This window comes from Arvicola amphibius, chromosome X (genome assembly GCF_903992535.2).
Source record: "Arvicola amphibius chromosome X, mArvAmp1.2, whole genome shotgun sequence".
Taxonomy (NCBI): domain Eukaryota; kingdom Metazoa; phylum Chordata; class Mammalia; order Rodentia; family Cricetidae; genus Arvicola; species Arvicola amphibius.
This window is the reverse complement of record NC_052065.1, coordinates 94,216,200-94,233,985: the sequence shown is the minus strand read 5'-3', so window position 1 is coordinate 94,233,985 and position 17,786 is coordinate 94,216,200. Positions and strand designations below refer to the sequence as shown.

The 17,786-nt window shown below is 43.1% G+C and overlaps 1 protein-coding gene across 1 annotated transcript; it reads left to right on the top strand.

Moving 5' to 3' along the window:
• The first annotated feature begins 15,069 nt into the window (after positions 1–15,069).
• Positions 15,070–15,297, top strand: LOC119804134 (cytochrome c oxidase subunit 6C-2-like). Its single transcript, XM_038315641.1, has one exon. The coding sequence runs from the start codon at positions 15,070–15,072 to the stop codon at positions 15,295–15,297; it is 228 nt and encodes a 75-aa protein (XP_038171569.1).
• Positions 15,298–17,786: the final 2,489 nt, after the last annotated feature.

The following is a 17,786-nucleotide window of genomic DNA, read 5'->3' as shown; positions in this document are numbered from 1 at the left end:
AGGGAGAGAGGAGAGGAGAGGGAGAGGGAGAGAGGAGAGGAGAGGAGAGGAGAGGAGAGGGGAGGGGAGAGGAGAGGAGAGGAGAGGAGAGGAGAGGAGAGGAGAGGAGAGGAGAGGAGAGGAGAGGAGAGGAGAGGAGAGGAGAGGAGAGGAGAGGAGAGGAGAGGAGAGAAGAGAAGAGAAGAGAAGAGAAGAGAAGAGAAGAGAAGAGAAGAGAAGAGAAGAGAAGAGAAGAGAAGAGAAGAGAAGAGAGAAGAGAAGAGAAGAGGTGGTACTTGTCAATTCTGAACAAGTCTACTCAAACCAACTTCAGAGACTTCTTGGCCATGGAAACATACACAAAGTGCTGTTACTCTTTCCCCCGCAGTGACCCTTTAGCTTTAAGATTGTCCGTAACCGTAAACACTTAAATATACGCTTGCATCTTCAACATTTGTTGCCAGTTGCTTTTTTTGTTTTTTTTTTTTTTTTGGTTTTTTTGTTTTTTTTTTTTTTTTTTTGAGACAGGGTTTCACTTTGTAGTTTTGGAGCCTCTCCTGGAACTCACTCTATAGACCAGGCTGGGCTTGAACTCACAGAGATATGCCTCCCAAGTGGTGGGATTAAAGGCATATAACCACAACACATACAATTAAAGAAAAGACAGCCCCCTTAACAAACAATGGAGGAAAAACTGAATTTCCATATGTAAAATATGTAAAAGAATAAAACTAGATCTAACCCCCCCCCCACACACACACACAAATTGAAAATGCCTGAAAGGTCTTCACAGAAGACCTCAAACTTTGACAATGCTAGAGGCATACATACATAAGGGAAGCCCTTAGTGATAGAAGCCTAGGCAGGGTGTCCTTTAAACAGACTCTATTATCCCAAAAATTATCAAAAATTAACAAATAGGGTTCTATGAAATTAAGTATGCCCTTTTCAGCAGAAGCTATAAGCAGAATGTGGAGATAGCTTTCAGAAAAACAAGAAGATTCTGCCAGCTATATTTCAGACAGAGGTTAATATTCAGAGTACATAATTAACTGCAGAAATTAAATATAAAAGATCCTTATTCCTCTCATTAGTAGGGCTAGCACATTGAACAGATATTTCTTAAAGGAAGGAACACAAAAGACCCATAAATACTTGAAAATGTATTCAACCTTAACTATCAGGGAAATAGAAATTAAAGATACTTGGAGATTCCTAGCATAAACATCATCAGAGAGGCTTCATCCAACAACTGATAGAAACAAATGCAGATACCCACAGTCAAACTCAGGGAATCCTGTGGAAGAAGGGGAGAAAGGATTGTAGGGGCATGAAGGGGTCAAGAACACTACGAAAAATCCCATGGAATCAACAGACCTGGGCTCATAGGGGGCCCACAGTGTCTGAACCAACAACCAGCATGGGACTTACCTAAACCCTCTGCATATCTTCTTGTGGAAGTCCTAACAGTAGGAACAGGGGTTGTCTATGACTCTTCATCAGCTCTTTGTACTGTTTTCCTCCCACTCAGTCCCTTTGCCCAGCTTTAATATGAAGGTTTGTGCATAGTCTTATAGTAACTTGTTATGTCATGTTTGATTGCTATCGCTGGGAGGCCAGCCCTTTTCTGAAGGGAAATGGGGGAGGAGTGGATTAAGAAGGGGAGAGGGGGGAGGAGAGGAGAGGAAGAGGAGGGAGAAGAAAGTGCAGTTTGGATGTAATATGTGAGAGAAGAATAAATTGAAAAAATTTAAAAATAAGAAAAAAAGAAGAGAAGGGAGTACTCCTAGCTGTTGTATAAAATGTGTCCTTTGTGCATAAAGAACTTTGTCATTCAGAACATCCTAGGGACTACAGACATCATGACCATTTCCAAAGTGATGTCTCCAATGCTTATGTGCTTCCACAATCTATGTAAAGTTACCATGTGAGTTATGTCATCCCTTGCAAAAATATTCAGGAATTGATCTTGTGAGGCCCCATGACCTCCCCTACAGACTATGCAAAAATCTGATGTCTTGGGCAGGGGAAAACCCAAACAGAATGAAAACTATAAAAAAAATCAAGCTAAAGAAAAAATTTCACTCTTCATCTTTTTGTATGTATTCATATATAATCATTTATGTGATAAATGAATAAATCTAGTTTCCCAGAAGACATGCATTTTCATAAGAAATATCTGATATGTATAACTAACTTTAAACCTCTTTAGTTTTTATATGTATGAGTTTTTGCCTGGATCTATACTGGATATATATGTATGTGTACCATGCGCATGCCTGGTACACACAGAAAGCAGAAGGCAATGAATCTCCTGGAACAGAAGTTACGGGTAGCTGGGTGCTGCGAACTGAATTGGGGTCCTCTACAAGAGCAGCCAATGTGCTTAACTGCTGACCTAGCACTCTACCCCTCTATAACTGATTGACAACAAGATGGAGTTTTTCATTTGTTGTATTTTTGTGTTGCTGTGTTCTTTTTATTTTTTGAGTCAAGATCCCAACATGTAGCAAAGGCTGGCATGAAAAAGTCAATTCCCAATTCAGTGCCTTGAGTGCCACCAGACCTGGCTAATTATAGGGCATTTCCTGTTTGATTTTTAATCTATCTCTCATAGTTTTAGGCTGGTCTCAAACTTGCTGTGCAGCCAAGGTTAGTCTTGATCTCCTAATCCTCCTTGTCTCTATTTCCTACTGCTGAGATTACAGGCATATACCACAGCAACAATACATGTGGCATGTCACTGAACCAAAATGAGCCCAATGAGTTTCCATGACACATCTTTCAAAGGACTGAACCAGTAATTAATGTAACCATTCAGACAATAGTTGTTCCTTAGGAAATGCAAGTTCAAGTCTGTTAACACCAAGATAATATTTATACATAACTTAACTTTACCCTCCTTTGTGGTACTGGATAATGACCAGGGCCTTACATAAGCTAGAATCTCAATATGCAGCCAAGGCTAGCCTGGAAGTTATGATTCTTCTGTATCCACATTGCAAGTACTAGGATTATAGCCATGACTGATTTGTCTGTTTTGAGATGTCAGTATCTGCTGCAGAGGCTGGCTTTGAACTTCTCATCCTGCCTCTTCCTTCTGCCAATAGCTGTAACTACAGATGAGCCACAGCTGACAGTCTCACATCTCCATGATCCTCCCTCCTCTGCTTTCTTTATGGTATAACAGTTATCGCCATTTAAGATGCAATACATTTGACTTGTTGGTCTATTGTCTTCTGCTATGAAAAAATTCTGTTCCGTGCTAGTCTCTGGTTTAGAATAAAGAGTGTGGCACACTCTATCATGATAACTTACTATTCTAAAACTGAATAAAATAAGAACTGGGAAGGAAGGAAGGAAGGAAGGAAGGAAGGAAGGAAGGAAGGAAGGAAGGAAAGAAGGAAGGAAGGCAGGCCACAGGTCCTGAAAGTAACATAGAGAGGAAAGGAGCCCTATACACTGCTGGTGATAATGTAAACTAATAAAGCCATTTTGGGACACAGTTGCTCCTCAAACTAAAAACTGAACCACCATATGACCCAGCCCTATATTTCATGGGTATAAACGCCAAAGAACTCTTCATTACTAGCCCCAGTAGCATGCAGGACCATATTCATTGCTGCACTGTTCACAACAGCTAGAAAACTGAGTCAGCCTAGATTTCCATTAGCAGATTAATGGGTAAAGAAGGTGTAGAATGTAGACACAGTAGAATCTTATTCTACTCTAAAGATATGGGAGCCCACATGTGACTCAGTTTTCATCCAGAGTCAATTCTGACTCATTTGAGTTCAAGCTTGCCTGCTCTGCCTGCATCCTTGAGGGCTGTGAGAAAGTTCTGATTAAGGCCATGGGAAAGAGCATTTTGCCCATGAGAAAAGAACACATTATCTATTAAGAAGTAGCAAAACGTAATTGCTTGATGCTAGCAGAATTTCACAGGAGCGATATGAACCTGCTTACGCTTTCTCTCAAGGACAGTGCAGGGAGGTAGTTAGCTGACTGCACTGCTCTTTGTTCTGCCTTCTGCCCTTAATCTGTAAAAAAGCAAGTTCTGAAATAATCTCTGGGCTCATTGGCTGCTTTGACATGACATAACAGACATCCTGGTTCTCCCCTGTGTTTTCTGTCTCAGTTTCTTTCATCTGACATTTCATCACACCCAGTCAAGAAACCTAGCTGACTTTGTTAGAGCAGGCTCTGACATAAAAACTAAAATCAAATAAAAATCATGTTTTTTTTTTTAGGAAAATGGGTGGAATAGAAATTTTTGGTGATTTTGTTCTTTGAGAGTTTTATCTGTTTATTTAGTGACTATAGGCATTTCACCCCTTTCGCCTCCCCCTTCCTCTCCCATTGAAACCCCTCTTTCCAACAAATCATCCTTTCATGTCTTCTTTTTGTGTATAACCCAATGAATTTAGTCAGTAAATGAATGGTCCACATCTCTTTCAACAACCATTTATTGTCAACAGTCTCTAAGGGCCAGTTGGAAGCTCATGGTCCCCTACGCATCCCCTGATGATATGCTGATGGGGGCTGACCTTGAACGGATCTTGTGCCTATAACTACAGCCGCAACAAGATCCTTAATGTAATGGCTATGCCGTGTCAAAAAGACATCTTTCTGCTGTACATCTCCCCATCTTCTGACTCTTCTGACCTTACTTATTCTTAGCCACTTGGTTGGTTATGGGTTTCTGCATTAATTTCCTCCATGACCATAAGAAGTTTCTTTGATGAAGGCTGGGCACACAACTAAAAATGAATATCTAGAAGGCATTTGACAACATGAGTGTTCAGCAAAAACCATAATAGTGGTGAACTTAAGTTTATTATATTAAGCAGCATAATTTAGATTCAGAGAGCCAAATGCCATATTTTCTCTTATAGGTGGATCCCTGCTCTTAATTTTATATGTGTGTATGCACAGCTGTGAGCATATGTCTGCAATGAATGGGGACCAATAGAGAATAAAAACAGATCTTAGGAGAAGGGGGAAGGAAAGGTGACAGATAAGGGAACAGAATGCACATGACATGAAAACAGAGGGGGCTCCTTTGGAGAAGAGGAGGGACTAGTACAAGGGGTTCCGGGGATGGAGAGAGAAAGGATAAACAGCATCTGCATGAGAATTCCATTTGAAAGCTTATTTCTTCATTTTAAATTAACCACATATTTTTAAACTCCTTTTAAAAGTGAAAAAATTGTACAAGTGACAATTGGTAGGAAATCATGTCAAGCACGACAAATTGCAGGCATAACGTGTCAGCTGGTGGTTCAATGCCTGTGTCTTCATGTATATGCCTAGAATTTAAAAACTTTGTGCCACGATTAGTTGAATTTCAAAAAGGACACCAGTTTGTTGTCTAAAGTACATGCATTTTAGAAATGGAGGAAAGCCGTGTTTTGGTAAACAAATTTTACACATTTCCCATTTACTACCTTCCTGGAATCCTGAACTACTGGCTAGTTGACACTCTGTGAAAGGTCCACAGAGCTGACCAAAAAGCAGAGTGTGCATCTCTGCTGTGAAAAAAGGTGTCTGAAGGCCCGCCTTCAAGAACTTGGGCATGGAGCAACCTAAGCCTCTCTGTGAGCAATGCTTCTCCAGGCAGCCTGACTCTGCTGATCCCCAGCAGGGGCTGACTAGTGTGACACTCCTTGCAAGGCAACTTCCAGAAGAGTAAAGGACAGGAGTACAGATGAAAGCATACATGGGGAGCTGCAAAATGATCCCCTCATCACCTGCTCATGTGCAAGTCATAAAACATGTCAAGGCACGAATTCAAATAATCAGAAAGAAGTAAACTGAGTGCCCTCTCACCACTTTTCCCTTCTCTGCAGACTCACTGGCCTAGTGGCAGCCCCGTTGAGGCCCTGATTGTCACGTGCATGCTTCTTGCAAGCCTCCAGATAGAGCATCTTGACAGATTTCCTGATCTCCAAAGACACTACTGAAAGTTATCATGTGTCCTTTGCCATGAGAATCATTCACAAGTTTCCATGGAAGCAAGCCTGGTCGATGAATGTGGTGAAAGTGGGGAGCATAGGGTCATTAAGTCCTGGCTCATCTATGGCAGGGAAAGTGCAATACAGAACACAGCGGGCAACAATGCTTTTTATTATACAAACTAAATTGCCACTTTGGAAGTGGGTATTTCTAGACCTACATGTTAATTTGGCTTCCTGGTTATGGAGCCTCTAATTCAGATCATGGTCAAGGACTTAGAAAGAAACAGAAACAATAATATGAATGAAGAGGAAGATGACCTCCAAGGGCTCCTTCTAGAACTCTTGCAAGAAGAGTTCCTTTGAGAATTCATCCTCGATCTGGAGGGAAAAAGTTGGGATATTAGAAGAGCCTGGTACTCTGAGGTGCATCCCCAGGCACTGACACTCCATCTTGCCTAAGGCTCAGGGATGTTTATCTTTCACCTCCTTGATTTTCAGGCCTCAGCTGAAATGTATCAAGGACCTCATCCTCTCCAATGCACCCCAACTCATTCTCAAGGTACCTGGGGTGTAAGAAGGACAGGTAACCTCCCTACTGCCACTAGACAGAGGCAGTGACCACAAAGTGCCACTACTTAACCTATGCTACTCATTTATTCGGACATGTGTGCCAGACTTAGCACTATTGTAATGGTGAAGAAAAACCTGATAGAACTCACAATGTTTGTCATCATTTATGCCCAGAAGTCAAAGCAGAAACTGGGACATACTAATAGGGAACCTTTTAAAAAGCTCAAGAAAATAACAAGTGGAAGCCGGGCGGTGGTGGCGCACGCCTTTAATCCCAGCACTCGGGAGGCAGAGGCAGGCGGATCTCTGTGAGTTCGAGACCAGCCTGGTCTACAAGAGCTAGTTCCAGGACAGGCTCTAAAGCCACAGAGAAACCCTGTCTTGAAAAACCAAAAAAAAAAAAAAAGAACAAATGGAAATTAAACATTTCAAAATTTCCTATTGTTTTTAAATTGAGATATTAGTCATATCCTATAATTTACCTCTTTATGGTATACAATTCAGTGATTTTCTATATATTCAAAATATTATACAACTGTCACAGTTATCAAATTCCAGAACATTTCCCTACTTAAAAAGAAAATGAAGAACAAACATAACTCCTTAACTTTTCGCAGTCACTCCTATATTTTGATTTCTAGATACTATAGTAACCACTAATCTGCTTCAGTGGGTCTGTCTGCTTATTCGAGACAGTCTCATGTAGCCCAGGCTGTTCTTGAACTCACTATGTAGACTACAATGATCGTGTTAATCTCCTGTCCCTCCTGTCTCTGCCTACCAAGCACAGCAATTATATACGTACATTTCAAATGTGAGATCTATCTGACCAATTCATTCATTTTGTTTTTGAGACAGAGTTTCACTGTGTAGTCCTGTCTGGCTTGGAACTCCCTATAGTTCACAGCTGACTTTCAACTCAGATCCACTTGTTTTTGCCTCCCAAGTGTTAGGATTAAAAGCATGCAGCACTACACCTAGCCTATGTTTTCTTGATTGATGTTTGATGTGAAGGTCTGGGCTCACTGTAGATGGGGCCACCCTGAGCTGGTGATCCTGGGTGCTCTAAGAAAGCAGGTTGAGCAAGCCATGGAGTGTAATCCAGCGGGAAGCCAGGAGACAGATCCTGTAGATGGAATGGCGGGGCTGTGTCCCGCCACCCGGCTAGCTTTACACAAAATAATTACACGGAAACTGTATTCTTTTAAACACTGCCTGACCCATTAGTTCTAGTGTCTTACTGGCTAACTCTCACACGTGTGCTAGCATTCTTTGACTTATTAAAATATTTACATTTACTAGCATTGGTAAACGGTAACTAATTGAATAAAATATATGTCTACATTTAGCTTATATGCCCAGTTTAAAATAACAGGTAATGGTACCCTGACTCTCCAGTGCCTTTACAGATCTGAGGGTATGGTATTTAACAAAAGATTTTCTAACACAAACATGCCGGCTTCTGCAGCATCCTACAGCTCCCCCAAGAAGATGTGTGGTTACAGAAGGACCTTCTGCCTCCAGGCTTGCCCTTGGCCTTGGAAAAGCCACTGACACTGCAAAAAGCAGCCTTTCACCTCCTCAGTTTCCTGGATGCTTCACCCAGGAAATCAATCTCATCCTGCCAAGCCAGGTAGACTAAATCTTAACCCCCAAAGGAAAATCTTTGGGCCTCTTATACTCAGCAGCTAACGGCAAGATATTCTCCAAGAACTAGGAGAGACTGTGGAATTGCCTGTGTAGCTAAAAAAGCTGTCTCATTTTTGCTCATTTTCCCTCCCAGATCTGTCTAATGGCATTTCATAATTTAGGTACTGTTAACTTATTATTTCATCCATGACATTTAGTGAAGTTTCCTGCTAAAATACAGACAGGTATGCCTCTTTAACGGGCTTCATAGTTCAGGATTAACAGGTTTAACGGGTATCTTAAAAATGCAGAGTTCCCAACTTGCTTTAATAAAGTTTCCTGCTAAAATACAGACAGGTGTGCCTATTTAACAGGCTTCATAGTCCAGGACTAACAGGTTTCAGGTGTATCTTAAAAAAAATCCCCAGAGTTAATGTTCATACCTTTTAACCTAAAGCAATAACTTTTTACTATGACAGATACCTACAGGTTCCTGAAAAAGTTCTACTGATATATATATAGTCTCCAGAGCCTACTTTAACACCAACCACTTTCAAGCATAATTTTACAGGTTACTCCTGATGTCTGGGTCACAACAAAGCACTTTTCAAACAATACCAACAACTACACCAGCTCCTGGGACTTCACCATTGGTACTAACTCTCATGGATCAAGAAGACCTACCAACTAAAATCTGGTTTTATCTGCTATTGTGTTCCAATTATACACCTGAGCCTCACCTATACAACCAGGACACATCTCTGTCCCATTTTTTTCTGGCAGTTAATGCATAGGACCAAAAATAACAATATTTTTTTCTCCTAGCCACCTGTCTTTTCATCTCCCTCCCGGTCTCCTTGGATATAGGGGTGTTAGAGGGCTGGGATCTCACTTTTGACCAAACATCCCAGAGTCCTTGGATATAGGGGCATCAACTCAAGTCTGGCTACTTCTTACAGGCATGGAGCCATGTGGTAGAGGAAAGAGCTGGGAGCTGGTGTGCTCACACTCAGCAAGAGGTGTGGCTGAAGTGGCATCTAGTTTGCTGTCATCCTGGATTCCTCAGGCAGGTGCCTTTTGAGGGAGATGAGAAGGCAGTTAGCTAGGAGAAAAAAATATTATTATTGGCCCTATGGAATGGGACACAATAGCAAATAAAACCAGATTTTAGTTGGTAGGTGCCCTTGATCCAGGAGAGTTGGTACCAATGGTGAAGTCCCAGGAGCTGGTATAGGTGTTGGCATTGTCTGGAGTGTGTTTTATAAGTTGATCTTGGCCCAGGCAGCAGGAGTGACCTGTAAAATATGCTTGAGACTAGCTGGGCTTAAAATAGGCTCTGGAAACTGTTAAGATTTTTTTATTAGACCTCATTTTTGATACAGTAGTAGAACTTTAAGACAACTAGAACAGATTTACATCTTGGTATCATAGCAAAAGGCTGTTGCATTTAGGATACACCTGAAACCTGTTAAAGAGGCACACCTGTCTTTATTTTAGCAGGAAACTTTATTAAATGTACCTTAAGTCATCAAATGCCATTAGACAGATCTGGGAGGGATAAATGAGCAAAAATGAGACACCCTTTTAAGTATGTAGGCAATCCCAAATCCTCCCCTTAGTCCTTGGAAAATACCAGTCCTAGAAGGAGTGTTTGCCATTAGCTGCTGAGTACAAGAGGCCCAAAGAATTTTCCTCTGTGTGTGTGTGGGGGGGGGAGATTTAATCTACCTGACTTGGCAGGATGAGCAGATTGATTCCCCAGGTGAAGCATCCAAGAAGCTGAAGAGGTGAAAGGCTGCTTTTTTTTTTTTGCAGTGTGGGTTGTTTTGCCAAACCCAAAGGCAGGGCCTGGAAGCACAAGGTCTTCTGTCTTCTTGGAGGAGCTAAAGGGTACCGCAGAATCTGGCATGTCTGTGTTAGAAGCTCTTTTGTTAAAATGCCATAATCTCAGATCTGTAAAGGCACTTAAGAATTGGGTACCATTATCTGTTATTTTAAACTGGGCATATAAGCTACATTTAGGTGTATATTTTATCTAATTAGTTACAGCTTACCAATGCTAGTAAATGTAAGAAGATTAAAAGGAATATTTTAATAAGTCAATGAATACTAGCACACGTGGGTACTCTTTTCCTAAGATGGTGGAAAGGTCAAAATAGAGGTTATGCACGTGTTTGTATTATTCCAGAGCTGTTTTAGTCTGGTGTTATCTTAAAACGAACACATGAGCACACGAAAACATAAACCCACATCATGAAAACACATTTACACATTCATGCAGACATACTGTGACCACATCATTCTAACAGACAGACAAACAAAACACTTTTTGGAAACCTGTATCTGCTGACAATCTTAAAAATTCTGGAGTAGTTTAGCAGAGTGAGACAAACAGCAAACAGCAAACAGCTAGAGGGGGAAGGGAAAGGGCACCCAGAGTGATACAGACAACAAATAGCTGGGGTGGGGGGGAGCATGGGAGCAGGATGGAAGTGGGTGGCAGAAACAGTGGGCTTTTGGAGCCTTGTTTGTAAAAGGCAGCTGAAGGGAGTTTTAGGAATCGGCTTTGAATCATAAGGCCCATTAGAAGTCCATGCCTTTTGGAACTCAAGTCTGTCACAGTGCATTCACTGGGACAAACCTTGAGTCAAAAACAGGGCTGTGAAAACTGAATGGCAGGCGTCCCTGGCCACACAATCTTCACCTCAGCAAAATCCTGGCTTTTGCCACGTGGGCAATGCTTCTGGCATGGCCCCTGACTTCAGCAGAAAGCCCTAACAGTGAATAGGTCACCCCGGGGACCCTATCGGCCATTACTTTAAAAGGGGGAACTCACCTGAAGCCGATCTTGCCTGGTGGAGAGTATGCAAAGTGCTTTTTTTCCAGCATGTGGCATGGGGCCCATGGGAGAAGCAGACCCTTTGGGTGGGAAACCTCCATCTGTTAGGAAAACTCTTAAGAGGAACCTCTCCACTGAGGCAAAAGAACTCCAATCAGACCAGATTAGACCAAATTAAAATGCCCACGTTTAATAAATGCAGTGTTCTCAGGTGTCTGGGAGCATGGCAGGGAAAAGATAGAGAGGGAGAGACCATACAAAACCCACGACCATGTGTTAAATAGCCTGTGAGAGTGGTCATCACTTGGCAGGCTTCCCAGAGGTGGAGTACGAACCAAGGCAACTCCCAGGGGGAAGGAGCTTAGGATGGATGCCAGGGACTAGGGTGACGCTTCTAATCATCCCAGACTCCATGGATATAGGGGTGTTAGAGGGCTGGTGTCTCACTTTCGACCAAAAAGTGGACTAATGCTTTTGTGTACTATGAAGATTTGTCACCTGTATTGTTTTAATAAAATACTGATTGGTCACTAGCCAGACAGGAAGTATAGGTGGGGCAACCAGACTAGGAGAACTATGGGAAGAGGAAAGGCAGAGATGCAGTCACCAGCCAGATGCAGAGGAAGCAGGATGAGAATGCCTTATGGAGAAAAGGTACCAGGCTACATAGCTAACCATAGACAAGAATTATAGGTTAATTTCAGTTTTAAGAGCTAGTTAATAATAAGCCTGATCTAATACACCAAAGAGTTTATAATTAATATAAGCCTCTGTGTGTTTCTTTGGGACTAAACAGATACAGGACCAAGCGGGATAGAAACTTCCATCTAGGAAATTTTTAAATATAAAAAAAATAAACCATGAAAAAAAAAAGAAAGAAACTTCCATCTACAGAGGGCAGATGCTGACAGTAATCTCACCACTAATAACCATAGTCCTTGTTCCCTTTTTAGTGAAAGACAGTTTTAACCTATAATGAGTGACTGCATTGCTTTGCCACCATTCTAAAGTTGTAACTTTTGTAGCTTCTTGCTTTATTTTCATTTCTAGTATAACAATAAAAATAAATATGGTTATTATCTTGATACTTCAATGGTATATTTTTTCTTAGTTTTTTTACATTTATTTTGTGTGGGTATGAAAGACACAGTGCCCATATGGAGAATAAAGGTCAAACTGAAGGAGTTGATACTCCCTCTACCACAAGGATCAGGATCCAGGGATGTAGAAAGAGCGGTGGGCTGTGTTCCTGCCACCCAGTTCCCAGCTGCCTGGCTAGCTTATGCCCCAAAATAACAACACACAAATTGTATTCATTTAAACACTGCCTGGCCCATTAGTTTCAACCTCTTATTGGCTATATATGCTTTAACCCATATTTAGTAATCTGTGTAGCACCACGAGGTGGTGTCTTACTGGGAAGGATTCAGCATGTCTGACCTGGTGGCTGGCTTCATGGCGACTGTCCCAGAGAGGAGAGGCATGGCGATTGTCTAACTTCCCTTCTTCCCAGCATTCTGTTCTGTCTACTCCACCTATCTAAATCCTGCCCTATCAAAAAGCCAAGGCAGTTTCTTTATTAACCAATGAGAGTCCTCCATCACAGGGACCAAACCCAGGCTATCAAATTGAGATCTTTAACATTGACAGCAAACATCTTTACCTGTTGAGCTATATTGTTAAACCCATTTTATTTTTTAAGCATTAAGGGTTTTAAATTTATGTTTTGGATTTTTGAGACAAGGTCTCAGTGTGCAACTCAGACTAGCTTCAAATGTACTCTGTATCTCAGATTGATCTCAAATTTGTAGCAGTCTTCCCACCTTAGCCTCTTGATGTGGGGATTAAAGGTGTGTGTCTCCATACTTGTGGAGCCCGAGAAATGTGGGCCCATTTCCATTTTGTCTGACAGTCAGCGAATTTGGAGAATACTCAAATGATGGACAAGCATAGTTGCATGTGCCAACTCAGGATGTGATGGCTTGGTTCTTTTGATATTAAGATAGTCCCATTCGATCCTGACAGGTGGTTGGGATATGCAAATGTACTTCTGTTGTAGCTATGAGGTCACCAGGGGAAGAGTGGGCTTCAGGATATGTGATCTAGAGCACCTTTTGCCACCTAGACAACAGAATACTAATGATTTGATGTCTCAAAGTGATAAAATGATTGAGTGTATGAGTTATCCTTTGTATCATGTTAATAAAGTCTTTTGTTACCTACCTCTCCCCGTTTATGTTTGGTATAAAAGCTGTGGAAAATAAACACAGGTGATTTCAGTAATCACTGGAATGCCCTCTTGACACTTTTTATGGTTTCTGTCCTGTTATTTTGTATGTGTCTTCATATTCTTGTATTTCTAAAATTCTCATGCCCCTACCCTAGTAAGAGGTACTTTTGTTAAGGCTGGTCCTCAACACCTACTGGTTTTGTTGAACTTTGTGCAATAATGCAGCATATGCATATGTGTAAGGGTAGTAGTGTTGTATATCTGTATACCATGGAGGACAGAGGACCATGTTGGCTGTCTTCCATTCCTCTCTTCATTCATTTGAAGCAGAGTCATGGCTTGAACCTGAGCTTATGTTCTTCTGGTTAAAGTATTATCCAGCAAGTACCAGAAATCCATTTGTTTTGATCTCCCATAATACAGGTTACAGGCATCTGTGCAATTGTTATAGGTAGCTCACCAGAGATGAACACTCAGATACAGCATATAGCCAATTGAAATTCTATATTCCATCCAGCTGGGACCATGCCCAAGTGTTCAGGGACCTGGATATAGTTCCAAGTGTTAGGAATATTTCCTAACTCGAGCTGCCTGCCGATGCAAAAATTCCCAATCAAGCCAAATCAAAACAAGCCAAATTAAGAAATATCCAGGTTTAATGGGAGATCTGCGCTCTCGGGTGTCCCCAAGGGGGAACTGGGAAGCCCTGGGGATGCAACTCCCAGGAGGAAGAAAGGGAGACCACATGTTCCTCTTTTGGGAGATCACTTAAGTACCCTGGGGAGTGGTCCTGACCCAACCCCCAGGGAGGTGTCAGGACCTGGCCTGTACATTCCCAACTTTACATTCCAGACTCTTTGGATATAGGGGTGACAGAAAATTGGAATGGTAATTATGAAAAACACTTAGGCTCTCTTTGGGAACAAAGGGCATAGACTCAAATCTGGCTACTTCCTGTGGGCATGGGGCGGCGTGGGAAAAGAGAGAACCAGGTGTCCATGTTTAGTGAGAGGTGTGGCTGGAAAGGCATCCCATGATCTGCCATCCCAGAGAAGGCAGGCATCTGTTCCTTGGGGGAGGTGAGAAGGCAGAAGGCAGATGTCTAGGAAGAAAATATTGTTATTACCAAAGATGAGTGTGCCTGGATGAGGAGCAGGTAGGCCCTTCATTGTGGCATCCTGGAAAACCGGAGGGTGGAAGGTCCTGTCTGTTGGACAGAACAAATGTCTTGAGTAGGTGCCTGCTTGAGCCTGGAGAGATGGTACCATCATGGGTATCCCAAGAGCTTGGCAGCCAAGGGTGTGGTGAGGATTACCATGTGAGGTCCTGTCCATCGAGGCTTGAGAGACCTAGGAGTTAACTGTTTGAGGAGTACTCTGCCCCCTGGGGAGAGTGGGGCAGGTTTAGGGACATTAGGGTTCACTGGTGTGGTGGCAGGAAGACAACTGTCAGCGTGTGAACGGAGAAGGGACCTTAAAAGGGAGAGGTAGGGTAGGTACCCTGCCAGTGGAGGAGTTTGAACTGGGAGGTGATAGTTAAGAACAAAGGGCTTGCCATAAAGCTACTCAAAGGGCTCAGGCCCATAGGGGAACATGGGGTGGCCCTGAGGCAAGGGCCAAGATAATCTGAGTTCAGTGAAGAGCTTGGTTAGTTGTTGTTTGATGAGTCCCATTGTCCAGGAGATGTTGAGAGCTTCTGACACGAGCTCCATGACCCTGAGCCACTGTATCTGCTGTTTCCCTGGAGACTGGAAATGCTTCTATCCATCCTGTAGAAGCATCCACAAGTGTTAAGAGATAACAGGGCTTTGCTCTCCATTTCACTGTGAACTGGGAAGGATGTTGGCGTGGAGGACATTCACGACCATGAATTCTGGTGCATTGCTGAAACCTCAGATGCATGGTCTTCTGGCCAAGCGCCTGTGGGTTCACATCATTGGCGCTTTCATCGTGGCCCTGGAAGTGGCTGCTGCCTATAAGTTTGACGTGGCTGAACCCAGAAAGAAGGTGCATGCAGATTTCTACAGGAAGTATGACTCCATGAAGGACTTCAAAGAGATGAGGAAGGCTGGTATCTTCCAGAGTGCGAAGTGATGTCAGAATGTGCAGAATTATTTGGATTGCACTCAAAAGAAGTTCATCGCTGACCTGTGTTCCTGAACTGTGAAACATGAATATGTGGGCTAAGGAATAGATTATCTCAATAAATAATTAACAGTTATATGACAGACAGAAAAAAAGAGAGATAACAAGGTTTTTTATGAGTAGGCATATGGGTAAAATTAACCTGTCAATCTTTGTCCGGTTGGTGTCCACGAAGCTGGTGTATGTGGAGAGCCCCTTGTGGGTTGGCCTGGGCACACGTCTGGCAGGAGGAGTGAACCTGTAAAGTAGAATCTTGGAGATGGTGGGGTTAAAGGAGGGCTCCAAGAAGTGGAACAAAGCTTTGGGGAAGTGGCTAAGGATATCTCCACCCAGTAAATGTGCTGGGCAAAGCCCGTATCGCTAAGAAAGAATGAGAAAAAAAATGTCCTGCAAGATGGTAGGGCAGTGGCAAAGTTTTAAGTGGGGAGGAATGGGTCCTGCCTACTCCCATAGCTGAAATTGGTGAGGGAAACTTAAGGCCTGAGTGAGAATAAAAGTAATGGACTTACATGCCACTTGTAGCATGACCCTAGGCTAGGAGAGGGTTATGGGCAGCATCAATCCTCTGCAAGGCTGAGACGTTTGAAGGCTGGCAATGGTTTCACTTGCCGATGGTGATGAGGCTGGACCTCCGTGGCTTGGCATAGAGGACAAGCCCGCACGGGGGCATTGTGATTTCCAGTGTCCAGGTTGCTAGCAGATAGGGCATAACCTATGAAGAGGTGTAGTGCAATATTGTGCCATGTGACCATTTAGGCCACACTTGATAGAGCCCTGTGTTTGGCTTCCCTTGTCCCCCTTCCTGTGACCTTAAGGCAGCTGCTAAGGCCTGGGCCTGTAGATTATTGTAGCTTTGTCTGTTGGGAAGACTCAGCTGATTCCTTGTGCATTAAAAACTTTAAAGGCCATTTTCACCAATTCCCGTAAAGGAGTTTGCGGACCATTCTCAAACTTTTTTTATTTTTTAAACTCTTTCCTAATATCTGGTACTAACTGAGGAAGCAGAATGATTAGTAGAAAAGGAACCTAGCCTCTTTTCTACCTGAGAGAGATTTAGAAGAGAAAAGAGAGCCTGGAAGGGGCTAGCCTAGTGCACAGAGGGGGTCCAGGAGTGGAGCAGTGAGGTAGGAGGGGGAGGGGAAGGTGGAAGATGACCTTGAACCTCCAAATTGGGGAGAATTGGGAAGGGGGGGGAAGAATGTTGCTCCACAGGAGGGAGATTGGAAAGTGTGGGCTTGAGGGAGTGGGGGAGGGGCCAGTGCCTCTGGTGCTGTGAGACACTGGCTACTAAGGGGAGGGGGGGGCGAGAGCACAGAGGCCAAAAACCATGGACATATATATGTAAGTTCTGTTATTTGTATCAGACAGGCTCAATTTTAAAAGATTTTTGTAAGAGGCTTATAGGGGCAACAACAGACCTGGCCTTGAACTGTAAGTGTCCATTTTAGAGTCTATGCCCAACCACGTGGCCTAAGTCCATTTCAGAGCCTCCTCCAAAATGGCTCTTGGGTCCAAAAGGGGCCATAGAGATTGAACGCCTGGCATCCCAGGACAGACAGATCTCCGCCTCAGCCAAGCCCTATCCCTCAGGATTGACTGCAACCTGACTTGAATTCTCGGCGTGAGCTCACAACTTCAGCAGGAATACGAAAACGACAAAAATAAGTACGAATGGGTCCCCCCAAAACCCTATAGCATAGACAAGAAAAAGGACTCACCAAGACGCAGCTGCTGTAGCCCAGAAGCCGGTTTTAAGAGTGGCATAGAGAGCTCGAATTATAGACTAGGGTCCTTTCAACACGTGGCCTGCAAAAATGTTAGGAATATTTCCTAACTCAAGCTCCCTGCTGATGCAAAAATTCCCAATCAAGCCAAATCAAAACAAGTCAAATTAAGAAATATCCAGGTTTAATGGGAGATCTGTGCTCTTGGGTGGCCCCAGGGGGAACCTGGAAGCCGCAGGAACGTGACTCCAGGGAGGAAGAAAGGGAGACTACCTGTTCCTTTTTTGGGAGATCACTTAAGTACCCTGGGGAGTGGTCCTCACCCCACCCCCAGGGAGGTGTCAGGACCTGGCCTGCTGGGATAGATGCAAGGGACTGGGGCCTATGCTCCCAACTTGACACCAAGTGTCCAGAACACAGGGATTTTAAGACAGAAACCATGTCCTGGCATCTGGTTTGGCAGCTGCTGGGGGACTTGGCAAAAGCAAGCAGTTAACTGAAGCTAAGTTAAGCAGGTGGAGGGGATTCTGTACAAACAGGCAGTTTAACAGAGCTAAGTTAGCTAGGACATCCTGACCATTGGTTCCTAGAATAGAGTTGGATAGATTTTCATGGGATTCTCCATCAAGGAGACCAGATTTTAGTTAAACAGGAATGACCTCACCAAGAAAACAAGATGGAGGAATCTCTGTACTCTTATATCACATTCTCAAC

Excerpts from the sequence above, each read along its gene's own strand:
- LOC119804134 (XM_038315641.1), top strand. The coding sequence starts at position 15,070 with ATGAATTCTGGTGCATTGCTGAAACCTCAGATGCATGGTCTTCTGGCC.